A 13,140-nucleotide genomic window follows, 5' to 3' on the forward strand; every position below is an offset into this window, starting at 1 on the left:
TAGAATTGCACAAACTATGGTACCATAAAAGTATAAAGTAAACTAACTAAGACAAAAGCACAGTATTCATCATTAGCATTGCAGTTCACTTTTAGCAATGCACAAAATAACAAAATTCCTGCCCCTCTGTGCTAAGCAACCAAAAACACAAACCTCTCTTGACTGAAAAAAACAAAACATTCTTTGAATTGTTAGAGGACAAAGTGCAGTGTCTTCATGCTTGCATTTATTGTGAACTCTGCATGCTCACCAGCTCAACGGATCAGTCTATTTAACAGCGTGGGCAGATAAGTTAACTTATCACATATGTGAGGGCTCTGTTTTCTGCCCGGCTGTTAATGATAACTGACTGTATGCTGTTGAGGCTGATGGACGAGAGCGGATGCGTTGCCAAAACATTTCGGTTTGCGCTCTAGAGCTTTTGTTTTTTAAGTGCAAGTATTTCCACATAAATAGACATCTGACAGTAATTATTTGGATCACGGGGCGTAATGAATCGAACCAAACGTAGGACACTGAACCATTGCGGGCAAATGCATGTACCGTTATACCCCTAATTTAAAGGTTAGAAAACGTCTACAAAGGGTGATTGTGGATCCGAAATGAAGACATACCGTAGCAGAGCATGATCGCATCCCATAGCAAAATCAACTTTAGAGTGTGCTCAGTTTGTGGCTGTGCTTTGGCTTTTTGTGTTACCCTGCAGAAGAAAGAAGCTAGATTGGTATAATTATGATGCTGTAGCCCAATATAGATAAAAGCTTTGATGTCTTTTGTTTTGTGTTGCATTTAAATTCCTTTTTAGAAACAGAACTTTACACGTTTAGCTCACATTGAAACTCACATCACAGCGAGTACACCTGTATTGAACACATTTTGTAATGAAAGGGCTTAAGCCTCGGTGATAATCCACGTTGGTAAAATAACACTTAAGCATATGAGCTAAAGCCACACTGGAAAGGTTTCAGAACATAAGTCCAAAAGTCCTCTTTCGCAGGGGACAAAGCACTCGCCCACCTCAGCAGAGACCGCGGGTTCAACCGACTGCAACGCGTGTCCCTTCAAACACAATTGGCAGTGTTCGCAGGTGGGAAACCTGCACTTGTCACTGCACTAATGACTCCTACTGATTGGTGGGATAGTGTGAACATCCACTCACTATGCAGGGAAACCATTGTGTTTCTTTGTTTTCTAATAGTGAGGTACAGCTAAACGTAAAAGATTTTTCAGTAGGGGAAACATACCATCAGAATCACCAGCTCCTTCTTCTGCACTCTATTTAGACCTCTTGTTTTCCGCTTCTCCCCAGTAAGACATGATTAACAAAACAATTCTGTCCCTCTTTATTTTTAACTGAAGACAACTAATCCCAAACAAATTGATCTTAGCTGACATGTCACTTGTTTTGTCACTAACATAGATTTTGATGAAAACAAAGATTTGTTTATATGTGTTCTCGTCCGCAGAAACCGGGAGCTATGTTTGTGAGTTCTGTGGGAAGCAGTACAAGTATTTCAACCCATACCAGGAGCATGTTGCGCTTCACACACCAATGGGTACGTCCATCTGCTTAGTTATGCTCATAAGTTTACATACCCTGGCAGAATTTGTGATTTCTTTTGGCCATTTTTCAGAGAATATAAATGATTTTTCCCTCATGGTTAGTGGTTGTGTGAAGCCATTTATTGTAAATTGTTAAACTGTGTTTACTCTTTCATCAAAAGTTTACATACCCTGGTGATTTTGGCCCGATAACATGCACACAAGTTGACACAATTGGGTGTCTGTGATCTGAAACCTGTCATCTGTTTGCTGGTAATAAGTGTGCGAGTATAAAAGGTCAGTGAGTTCCTGGGCTCCTGACAGACCCTTGCATCTTTCATCCGGTGCTGCACTGACGTTTCTGGATTCTGAGTCATGGGGAACCCAAAGAATTTGGATTTACCATGACCTGGATGACTGAGAACCTTCACAGGCAAAAGAATTGTCAAAGGATTTGCGGGAAAAGGTAATTGAACTGTGTAAAACAGGAAAGGGAATTCCAAGGAATCGAGAATGCCAATCAGCAGTGTTCAAACTCTAATTAAGAAGTAGAAAACGAGGGATTCTGTTGAAACCAAACCAAATTTCAGCCACAGCTGCCAGGAAGATTGTTCAGGATTCAAAGAAAAACCCTCAAATAACTTCAGCTGAAATACAGGACTCTCTGGAAAAACAGTGGCGTGGCTGTTTCGAGATGCACAATAAGGAGGCGCTTGAAGAAAAATGGGCTGCATGGTTGAATCGCCAGAAAAAAGCCATTACTACGCAAATGCCACAAAGCATCCTGCTTACAATATGCCAAACAGCACAGAGACAAGCCTCAAAACTTCTGGAACAAAGTCATTTGGAGTGATGAGACCAAAATTGAACTTTTTGGCCACAACCATAAACGTTACATTTGGAGAGGAGTCAACAAGGCCCGTGATGAGAGGTACACCATTGCTATTGTGAAACACAGAGGTGAATCAGTGATGTTTTGGGGATGTGTGAGCTACAAAGGCACGGGAAGCTTGGTCAAAATTGATGGCAAGATGAATGCAGCATGTTATCAGAAAGTACTGGAGGAAAGTTTGCACTCATCGGCCCGGAAGCCGCGCATGGGACGTACTTGGACGTTCCAACATGACAACGATCCAAAACGCAAGGCCAAGTCAACCTGTCATTGGTTACAGCAGAATAAAGTGAAGCTTCTGGAGTCTCCATCTCCGTCTCCTGACTCTGGTGAGATCTCAGACGTGCAGTTCATGCAAGACAGCCCAAGAATTTACAGGAACTGGAGGCTTTTTGCCGAGAAGAATGGGCAGCTTTACCATCTGAGAAAATAAAGAGCCTCATCCACAACTACCACAAAAGACTTCAAGCTGTCATTGATGTTAAACGGTGCAATACACGGTATTGAGAACTGTAAACTTTTGATCGGGGTCATTTTGGGTAGTCTCTGTTGCCATTATAATTTAAAAAGGGTAAACACAGTTGTTTGACAATAAATGGCTTCACCCAACCACTAACCGTGAGTGAAAGAAACGTTTCTGTGTTACCATTCATATTCTCTGAAAGATGGCCAAGAAATCATGACTTCTACCAGAGTATGTAAACTTATGAGCACGACTGTATGTGAATTGAATATTCCCAACCTTTTGAATTCAGAATAATGGAGTCTCATGTTAGTTTTGTATATATACAAGCCTCTGACAGTGTAAAACAGTGTATGCACTTGACTCTAACAATCTCTTTTGATGCAGCGTCATTTGATTTGAAGACATCACGGGTACAGGAATGCGGAAGCATGGACATGGGTAAATTTGGCCACAGCCAAAGTAGTAAAATAAAAAGTAAGCTTAATTCTCTTACATTTTGTTGAGTGTTGTACACTTATTTATACTCTGGACACATAGTTGTGACATTTTGTTGTTGGGTGGTGGATGAAATTTGATCTGTATTCAGTAGCTGGATAGAATTACTTTATACCTTTTCCTCAGAGCTGCATACAGTATAATATTTACAGATCGTATACACAGATGAGCCAAAACATTATTAAATTGCACACATCAGGTGAACTTTGTCTCGTAACAGGCACAATTGTTAAGGTCTGGGATATATTTTTAAGGTGTTTGACTTTATTTGACAAAGCTGAAATGTTTATGACCCGAATACTGGGCTAGAGTCTCCCTGAAATGTCAAGGAAACGGCAAGGCCGATCCATGATGGGTCCAATTCACAGCTTACTTAGAAGACTGTTGCTAACATATCGGTGCCAGATACCACAGGGCACCTTCAACTTTGCTGGTTATACACAAAGACCCAAAAGAATATTAGACAAGGGTGGTAATAATGTTTCTGGCTCACCATTGGACATTTATTTTAAACACACTCTTCTTTTGTGATGTGAGAACCTGAATGTTTTGTAAATGATGTAGCCCACCGTGTCAGCTTGACGAGTTGTGCCGTCGTCAGGAAGCACTGGCAAAATTGAGCCAAAATTGATGTTGATAAAGCAGGAAAACAACACTGTGAACACGGGCAGAAAACAAAAACACAGCCCGAGCCGCTGAATGTCTCTTTTAAAATGTCAGTGTCTGTCGCCCACATGACCACAGAAGTGTTTACCGCCGTGGTATCGGCATAGCTGGATTTTGAGGGCAAGGCAGAGATCATCACAATAATATCACAGCCCTGTTGCAAGGGCGTGGTGGAAATGCATGCAAGCATACCTCACTGTAGCTGCCTCATTGAGCCTCTTTACAAAGGACGGAAGAGATGTGGCAACTTTGCATGAAACTATTAACCTTTGGGAAGAACGTGATTGCGCAGTTTAAGTACTTATATGTTTGTATGAAGACAAGCAAATACAAGAGAGTGGAGATGAATTAAGACTAAAATAAAGTATAAAATAGTGTATTTTCAACATAGCAAGTTTGTGTCTTCCTGTCAAAATGCATTGATTTTTGGCACTGCATTTCATGGTTGATAACCCCCCCTCCCTCCCAATCTTTTTGCTAAGAAGCACTCTGCCATTCAGAACTATTTAAAGCGTGGCACACACTCACATCTTAGAAGTGGGTCAAAAAGACGGAATGAAGGGGAGGAATTAAACCCATATTTAAATGTAATATGAACATTTGGATCCTTTTTCAAGGCTGTTAGCGTGATTGATTTGCATGCTGCAAGCGCCTTTAACTTCGCCTCATCTTAACTGATGTGTCGGTTTGCGTGTTGAAAGTATAATCCGCGTTGTTTCGCATGGGCATGTCACTCATTGTTTCTCCTGTGTTTTCGCTTACAGACAGCCCGTTCAGGCGGAAACTGGAAAGTGCGATTCAGTCTAGTCTGGTTGACACAAACAGTTCGCAGAACTCAAGTGGTGAGCACTGAGTCACTTTTTTTTTTTTTTTTTTTTTTTGTAGACGTGTGTGTTTTTCTGTGGAAATGTATTTCTGCTCAAACGGTTAAAAAAAAAAGTATTTTAAGTTCTGCTGCAAAGCACGTAAATGTGAAAGTGAACGTCAGTATAGCTAGAGACAGTGTTTCTGCACACTGTGTTCTGCTACTCATGAGCTGAGCTGAAAACTGAGATGGATGGGGAGTGGTGGATGTAAAGAGGTTTGTGTGACCTACCTCGCATCAATTGTTACTATATAAAAGTCCAGGAGCCCTGTTATCATTATTCTACTCCACACTCGGAGCATGAAAATGGAGACCTTGTTGAATATCACATTAGATCACCTTCAGTTCTGATAACAGCTGCTGTGCATCGCCACGGCGATTGTGTCTCGTAGTTAAAGGCCCTGAAAGCACGGGACAAATTGGAAATTTGCTGACGGAGTCACAAACGTCCCCTTTTCCGTCCTGTTCTGTCTGTGCCTTGCTTGCCGTTTTTAAAGTTGGAAAATGGTGCACAGACGTCTCATAATCAGAACTGATCACATTTATTGCTGGTGTCTGTCAATCACACCTCACCCACACTTTACATTTAATTTTCTGAAGAAATACTTATATAAAATATGAAACTGAGTATTCAAGGAGTCACAATGATAGCAAAGCAGTGTTGGTGAGTCTAGCAGTCATGACATTCAAAATGAAACCTGACCTTTTTCGACGTTCATAAGATTACATTTTAAGGTTTTTCTCAGTGAAATGCGTATAATGATCCCACTCTTGCGTGCTCTGTTTAGGTAAATGCTCTTTGATTGCAAACCGTGCTTGCAAAAATAAAAAAATTAAGCACCATCAATGCACTGATTGAATAAAGAGGGGAAATGAATGATAAAGCATCCTCCCTGTCTCCTTGTCAACAGGAACACCGAGCCCTCTGGTGGCCAGCACATTCTCTACAACACAGAGTAAGTCCAACCCCACCTTCCTGCACAAAAGCAGTGAAACAGGCATGCTGCCTCTGTCTCATTTCACCTTTTTTTCTGGTATGATTACATTTTTTGTCAGTCTGTCATCGTTTGGTGTAACCAGTTTCTCTATAATCATTTGTGATTATATAGATTTTCCGCATTTAGCCTCATTATCGCGAGGGAATGTCTGAACCAGTTGGTAAACAGTCTTTGCGTTGTGTTTAGAAATGACGGACATCTAATCATCGGCTGACTCATACTGTTATAAGGTTGTTGTTTCCTTTTTGGTGGTGGAGATTATTGGAAAATGTTTAGACGTAAAGATTAATTTGTCGTTTTTGGATTTAAATAGATGTGTTATAGTAGAAACAGGATTAGAAATGAGGAGCTGGGATGGGTCTGTGCAAATCTGACGTACTGGGGACATGATGATTGAAATACATTATCAGTGCCTTAAACCCCAATTTGAAACAGAAGTTAATGTTGCTGCAAGTATTTGCTTAGTAATTCAAAAGCCCTTTGAAAATGACACGACAAATTTCTGAAGTTCTACCTCAAATTGAGTTACGTGAGGCCACAAGTATCACATAAATAACCACATCTTTGTGGGACTGACTTTTAGAGCTGCTGCATTTGGCAGAAATCCAGCGCAGATCGGGGGTAATAGCGGCTAGGTGGACAGATGCACAGTATTTTCATTGTTGCCTCCGACAAAGAGTCAACACTCTTCTGGGCCTTGTGATTTTTTAGAACCGTACACTTGTGGTGCCTGTGGCATCCAGTTCCAGTTCTACAACAACCTGCTGGAGCACATGCAGTCCCATGCTGGTGAGTCGACGACAAATGCATGTTGAGCTCAACAGGGCAACAAATACATAATGTGAACACACCCTCAGTGGCTGCAATGCATGTGAGAAGTGTCAGTAGTTACACAGAAACCATACTTGTTTATTGAGGTGTAGGCAATAAGTGGTTAAGAGGGACGTTGATATGAGGGTTGTTGCAGATCTGGATCTGAGGCTGCTGGAAATAGTTGTTTTTTTTAGTTGCATATCATGCACCCTTCAGGATTTTCTACATTTGTGCACAAAAATGACTTAAAACATTAGTGGATTTTCACTGAAGTGCGGAAACAAGAGAACGGAAGGGCTGGAAAAAGTTACAAAACCATCTTTGGTCTTCTTTGTCTGTACCATTATACACTCCACAAACATGAGTTGTGAGGGTCAGACTGTGACAGCTCCTTGATTTATTTATTTTTTCAAACCAAACAGGGCACTAAACAGGCACTGAATGGTGCCTGTGTCCTATTACGTTGATTTGAAACACTTTTAAACAGAGGGACTCTAATTTGGCCTTGAAATTAGCTTTTAATCTTCTCATATATGTAATATTGCCTCATATTTCTTAATAAAAATACACAATTATAATATTTTAGATTAATTTTGTTTGATCGGGTTCTCTTTGTCTACTTTCAAGTCTTGTGTGAAAATACGCTGATGTTTGGAGACGTTTTTATGCAGAAATGTTCCGGAAAAAAAACAAAAACTTAAGCTGCATTGTAAATACAGCATAGATGTTATTTAATGCCAATGATTTAATTATTTCTTAGGTCAGCCATAACCCAAACTCATTAAAAATACTGATGTGAATTTGGTATAAAAACAAGGATAGCGAGCAAAATATCCATCTCTCACAATCTGTGGCTACCAGATGTGTGGTATTTTATGTGATGACTGAAGTTTAGTTTCCCTCTTAAGTATGAGTCATGTTGCTTGTCCATGCATGCAGTTAAAATTATGCATTTATCATAATTAATATACTTTCATCCAGGCTTCAACGAGGAAAACAAAATATATTTATTACATTGGTAGTAATTTATTATGTTTTCTTGCTGTTTGGCGTTGCTGTTGAATTATTGCTGTGAGACTGACTTCTGTAAATTAATTACAACGCGAGATGTGTGCCTGATCTTATGTGAGAACCGACTGAGGAAGCAATTAATGAATGAAATTCTTTTTGGGAACTCGCGCAGCTACTTTTTGAAGGCAAAATGTATTCATTACAGACTCAGGGAGGCCAAATAAGGCATTTTTTGTCGTTTCTTTTATTTTGATTAGTTTTGTGTCTTGGCTGTATTCTTTACATTTTTCCTCCACTGGAAACACTTGACTTTAAATTTCTTCATTAACACCAAACAGTATTGGAAACCTTATCATCCATGTCTCTGCACTCAGCTGATAATGAGAACCACACCAAAGGGGACTCTCCCAAAGCCTCTTCAGCCTCAGGGCCTCAGGAGCAGCTGTGGAGAGGTTCTCCGGCTCAGGCCCATTCCTCAGTTAAACTACAAATCCAGCCTCAAAGTATCCCCCAGAGGAACCATACACTCAGCCGTAAGTACCACAACTTCATTAAACCTGGTGGTTAAGAGTCATACCATACATCTGCAACATCCTTGGTTCGATTCCAGCTAGGCATTGATGTATGTTGCATGTCATAATCTCTCTCTCCCTGATCATTGTCATGTAATTCACTCCGTATGATTCTGTATTTCCTTTCTCCTTTAATATGCCCTGTGTTTTGTGCCATATCAAATAAAAAATAACACTGACACTAATTGACTTATGCTTTGTTTTCCCTTCCTTTCCATCCATCTGCTGTCTGTCCTGGCAGAGAATAACGGACTACCTGAGAAGGAGCGACAGCAGGTGGCTGAGCGCTTATTACGGGTAATGTGTTCAGACCTGAGCATGCTGAATGTGCTCAACAGCAAGGACTTCCTGAAGTTGGCACAGACCCTAGTGGATACAGGTGCACGCCATGGTGCCTACTCCACCCGTGATGCTCTTGGCAACATGAGTGCCTTGGCACTGCGCCAGCTGCCCCGCATGTACAACCAAGTCAAAGTCAAGGTCACGTGTGCTCTAGGCTCCAATGCTTCGCTTGGCATCGCCGTCACCTGCCACTCCCAGACATCTGGCCCCGACGCTTGCTTTGTTCTGACGGCCTACCAGGTGGAGGGCTCGAGACTGAAACGCTACGTGCTCGGCGTGAGGGAGGCTGAGCTGAGGGAAGGGCCTGAGCAGGTTCACCACTGGGTGCAGAATGTGCTGTCTGAGTTTGTCATGTCAGACATTCGCACCGTGTATGTCTCTGAGCCCAGAGTGTGGGCAGCAGGATTTGGAGGATCACCACTGGGAGGTGGCAGCCGCGGGAGGATATGTCTGCGATGCGCTGGGTGTTCACTTGGTGCAGTTGTTCAGGCTGTTCTTGGCAAGCGCAGCCTCCAGGCCCGAGGGCTTCATGAGTTAGCTGAGCTTCTGTCAACATGCAGAGATATTGCCTCCTCAACCACGCTTACTCTTCGTGAAGAGCAGTTCACCAACACGTCCACAAGCACAACTGAGGAAGGTACAGGCAGCCCTGCACAATGCCCCACCCCTCCTTGCTGGGATCGTACGGCTGAAGCACTTCTGCAGGTCCATGCCCACTTTGAACATATTTGCGAGGCTTACGGTCGCAGTAAGGCCACAGCACCAGTCCTCCAAGGTCTCAACAAGCATCTGCTTAGCACACTGGCCTGTCTGCTGGCACCATTACGCCTTGCAGCTCTGGAGCTAAGCAGCCAGAGGAGACCAACCTTACAACAGGTGCTGCCCGTCTACCTACGCTTGGAGAAGTTTTTTACATCTAAAGCAGGAGAGGCTGGAACCGGCACAGCTAGCAAACTCTGCCACTATTTCCTAGAAGCACTCAAGGAAAACTTCAAGGTACTGATCTAGCTTTGCTTACATGTCATTTCTTAAATGACCCTTTTGATGCATGCATTTGGACTGAAAGTGCCTAGAAAGAAGTAATTTATGTCAAATAAATGCAAGTTAGTATTTCCGCATAGGAAGGACTAAGTGTTGGATTTTTTTGTTTGTTTTTGTCTTCAGGTTGAACGAGCTCACCAGGTAGCCATGGTCCTAGACCCACAGCTCAAGCTCCGTTCAGTTCCGGCCTACCAGCATGAAGACATAATTTCCCGCGCATGCGAACTGGCGTCTGAACCCAGGGATGGAGGTATGACCGGTAGCGGAGGTTCAGGTGGCGAAGAGCGGGACACTGATGGCCCACCCACCCCTAAGATAAGCCGTGTAGAGGGAAGTGGAACCAATAGTGGCCCCTCAAGGGGGACCGCCTCATCTTGCTCAGTGTCTGGTAATGATGAGAGTCAGAGCCAGGTTAGACAAGAGATTTTTCAATACCTGGCTGAGCCTCTTCTCCAGGGTACACCAGATCTCTTCCAGTACTGGAGCTCGACGGTGGGTGAGAAGTTCCCCAGGCTTGCCCGCCTGGCATTGTGGCTCCTGGCGGTGCCGGCTGTAGGCATCCGCAGTGAGTGTGTGACTGTGTGCGAGCAGAGCCTGGCTATGAAGAGGAGGCAGCAGGTCACTGCTGAGGAGATGAACAAACTGATTTTCCTTCGCTCTAACATGGGCTAGAAGAAAAACCCAACCAACCCCAATCAACCAAACCTTCACCTCCAACCAATGACTCAAGACTATTATTTGTATACTGTAGGTTTAGACCAAGTGTAAACATAGATGTGTATGGACATTGAATACTTCTCAAGACGGATATTTACTGAAAAACTCACATTGTAAAGGTTGCAGCACCCATGAAACAATGCGGCTTGTTATGTATTTTGTATGGAGAACGGACTGTTGTTAAGTATCGTGGGCGAAGTGTAGGGGTGGAACGGTAACTCTCAAAAGACTGTCCCGTTTGGTACGCTGCCCTCGGTTTGGGATGCACACGTAAGCAGGATGAGTTTGGTCTCGTCACAACTAGTGATTTGAATTACTCCAGCCTAATAACTAAACTGCTACAAGGCTATAATGCTGTTATTCTCACTGGATGACAACATTTTCAGGTAAACTTTGCATTCGTTGCTTTAAGCTACTGTCATAGACCTCTGGAAACACTCATACTAGACTATCAAAGTTCTCAAAGAGGAATATAGTGGCAACGTACTGTAGCAAATGCAGTATGTTGTATAATTTTCATTGGTTTATGACAAAAAAAAAAATAATCAAGTGGTGAATCTTCACTGCCATTGCACCTCTGGTATATAAGTGCACCAGGTTTATGATTTTACTGTCACGTATCACTGAAGTTTTCTTTTTCAAAGTATTCAGACATGTACAGATAACCATTGCAGATAATTTGATGGTCGCATCAGTGGCCTCAAACTAAAAAAGAAAAGGGGGGGGGGGGGGGGGGAGTAGCTGAAATATCATTTTACAATGTGATGTTTTCCTTTTTGTTAACACAAAATTGCAAAGAAAAGTCATCCAATGGTTTGTTTCCTTTTTAGTTTTTAGAATTAATTCAATAGGTCCTATGCTGCTAGATATGCAAGTCACACTGCTAGACTTGAACAGAACTTGAGAGCTGAACGTTAACCTTTGGTTGACTTTTCTTTACAAACGTTTTTGTTACTTGCGCAAAGAGGAAAGCCTCGCATTAGAAGCTGGTTGGGGTCACACTGATTTCATCCAGCGTTACTATTCTGTAGCTGGGTTGCACCCACAAAGAGTGAAATAGCATGATGGCTCGGCAATCCTTATGTTATCCTTTTAATATTTAACAGTACAGGGGGTGCTTTACCCTCAGTTAAACAGCAGTAATATTATTAGCCATCAGTTTATAAGCTTGTAGGCGTGATTTTAATTTATAATTGCTAAATATGTTGTGTGTGTATTTGTTTTTCAAGCTCAAAAAAAGGCTTTCCATAGGAAGAGTATTACTTTATTTATTATTCTTTCCTCATTTACCGTTCTAACATAGATATCGTCTTCCTTACGTGAGCTACGCATTTCCATTTTTGAGGCAATAAGCTTTATCACAGGGCATAGTTTCCAGCTTTATCCGACTGTTCTCTCTACACTCCTGCAGTTAACTATTATAACCGTAAATTATTTTATGTTTCGTGAAATCAACGGGATTCTCTCAGGAATGAGCACACCCAAGCAGGCACCGCCACTTTTCCTCACTGTACCGGAAAGAAACCAAACTGTGACCTCAATGCCGAGGTATGTACTGAACCGAGACTTTTGTGAAAACGTTCCACCCCAGATGCAGTTAGTGCCACTCGCAACAAACGACGAAAGGGAACCTCGAGAGGGTGTATTTTTTCACAGGACGAAACGATTTCCCGCCAGTGCATTCACTAAAGTCAACACATGCATGCTCATGAAGTCAAGTTATTTATTTTTTTATGGATTCTAGTATACATTTACTTGAGCTGATACCTCCTACAATGACTTGGATGAATGGAAGCTATGCTGTAACTTTTGTTTGTTGCCTCTGGTACTAATTGGTCAAGTACTAGTTTGTGATCTCAGTTTTTTGGGCCTTAAGTCTCTCTCATGTGATCACCTCAAACCCTCCAGTCGGAGCCGACAACCATGCCTTTTATATTGCTGTTCAATGGCCTTCTTTTGTCATCTTTTCTAAAGCTTATTGTTTTGTTCTTCCGTTTTTTTCCCCACTCCTGTAGACTCAAAGGGACTCGATGGTTTATGGTGTCCTCTAGTGCCCAAATGAGGACTTACTAATCATGGGCAACTGTGGTATTTGCCAAGTGCTTTATTCCAGTAATATTTTCACCATTAGCACACCGAAACACACGCATCCACTGCATAAAACGACTCTGTAGTAGTAGTAGTAGTAATAGTAGTAGTAGTGATCACATAAGCAGATCTTTATTGGGGCTATACAGGTGTTCTGATATATTTGATATTGATACTGTGATATGAAACTCTCATTTGGATTATAACGTTTGTGGTGCAAGCTGAATATTTTCTTTTGATCCTAAAGGCTGCTGTGTTGTAAAGTGATTTAATTGCTTTCATTTTTTGCCACAGGCTAAATCACCTGTTCCTTATTTGAATATTAACACAGTCAAATCTAAACAAGTCACCTTGTCATTGTATCAGCAACAGCAAAATATATTTTATCAGTTGTTTTTTTTTTTTTTGTCATGTTGCCCAGGTTTAGGCAAAGGGGCAACTTAATTTACAGACATACTACACTTCTGATTACGCCCCGTGAATATTCACTCAGTTTTCCAGTCATTTCAACCAGGATGCATTCAGATTTTTTCTACAAATCAGAGCTCACTTTTGTTCAGCTTTGACCTTGCAGACGTGCACGGTCGACCAGTAGAATCAGGCACTCTTGCAAGGCTTTGCACCACCTTGTT

The 13,140-nt window shown here is 41.9% G+C and overlaps 1 protein-coding gene across 5 annotated transcripts in view; it reads left to right on the forward strand.

Annotated features, from left to right (window-relative positions):
* Positions 1–11,085, forward strand: part of znf618 (zinc finger protein 618) — a 28,745-nt gene extending 17,660 nt beyond the window's left edge. For 2 of the 5 annotated variants that reach the window (XM_084572687.1, XM_084572688.1), the window contains 8 exons: positions 1,467–1,556; positions 3,285–3,374; positions 4,826–4,903; positions 5,838–5,882; positions 6,636–6,713; positions 8,123–8,281; positions 8,562–9,658; positions 9,827–11,085. In XM_084572687.1, coding sequence (XP_084428813.1) covers positions 1,467–1,556; positions 3,285–3,374; positions 4,826–4,903; positions 5,838–5,882; positions 6,636–6,713; positions 8,123–8,281; positions 8,562–9,658; positions 9,827–10,375 — 2,186 coding nt within the window. In that variant the 3' untranslated portion in view covers positions 10,376–11,085. The remainder of the gene's footprint in view (positions 1–1,466; positions 1,557–3,284; positions 3,375–4,825; positions 4,904–5,837; positions 5,883–6,635; positions 6,714–8,122; positions 8,282–8,561; positions 9,659–9,826) is intronic. The other 3 variants (XM_084572689.1, XM_084572690.1, XM_084572691.1) reach the window with 3 other exon arrangements.
* Positions 11,086–13,140: the final 2,055 nt, after the last annotated feature.

Source organism: Chelon labrosus (genome assembly GCF_963514085.1).
Source record: "Chelon labrosus genome assembly, chromosome: 22".
In the NCBI taxonomy this organism is placed as follows: domain Eukaryota; kingdom Metazoa; phylum Chordata; class Actinopteri; order Mugiliformes; family Mugilidae; genus Chelon; species Chelon labrosus.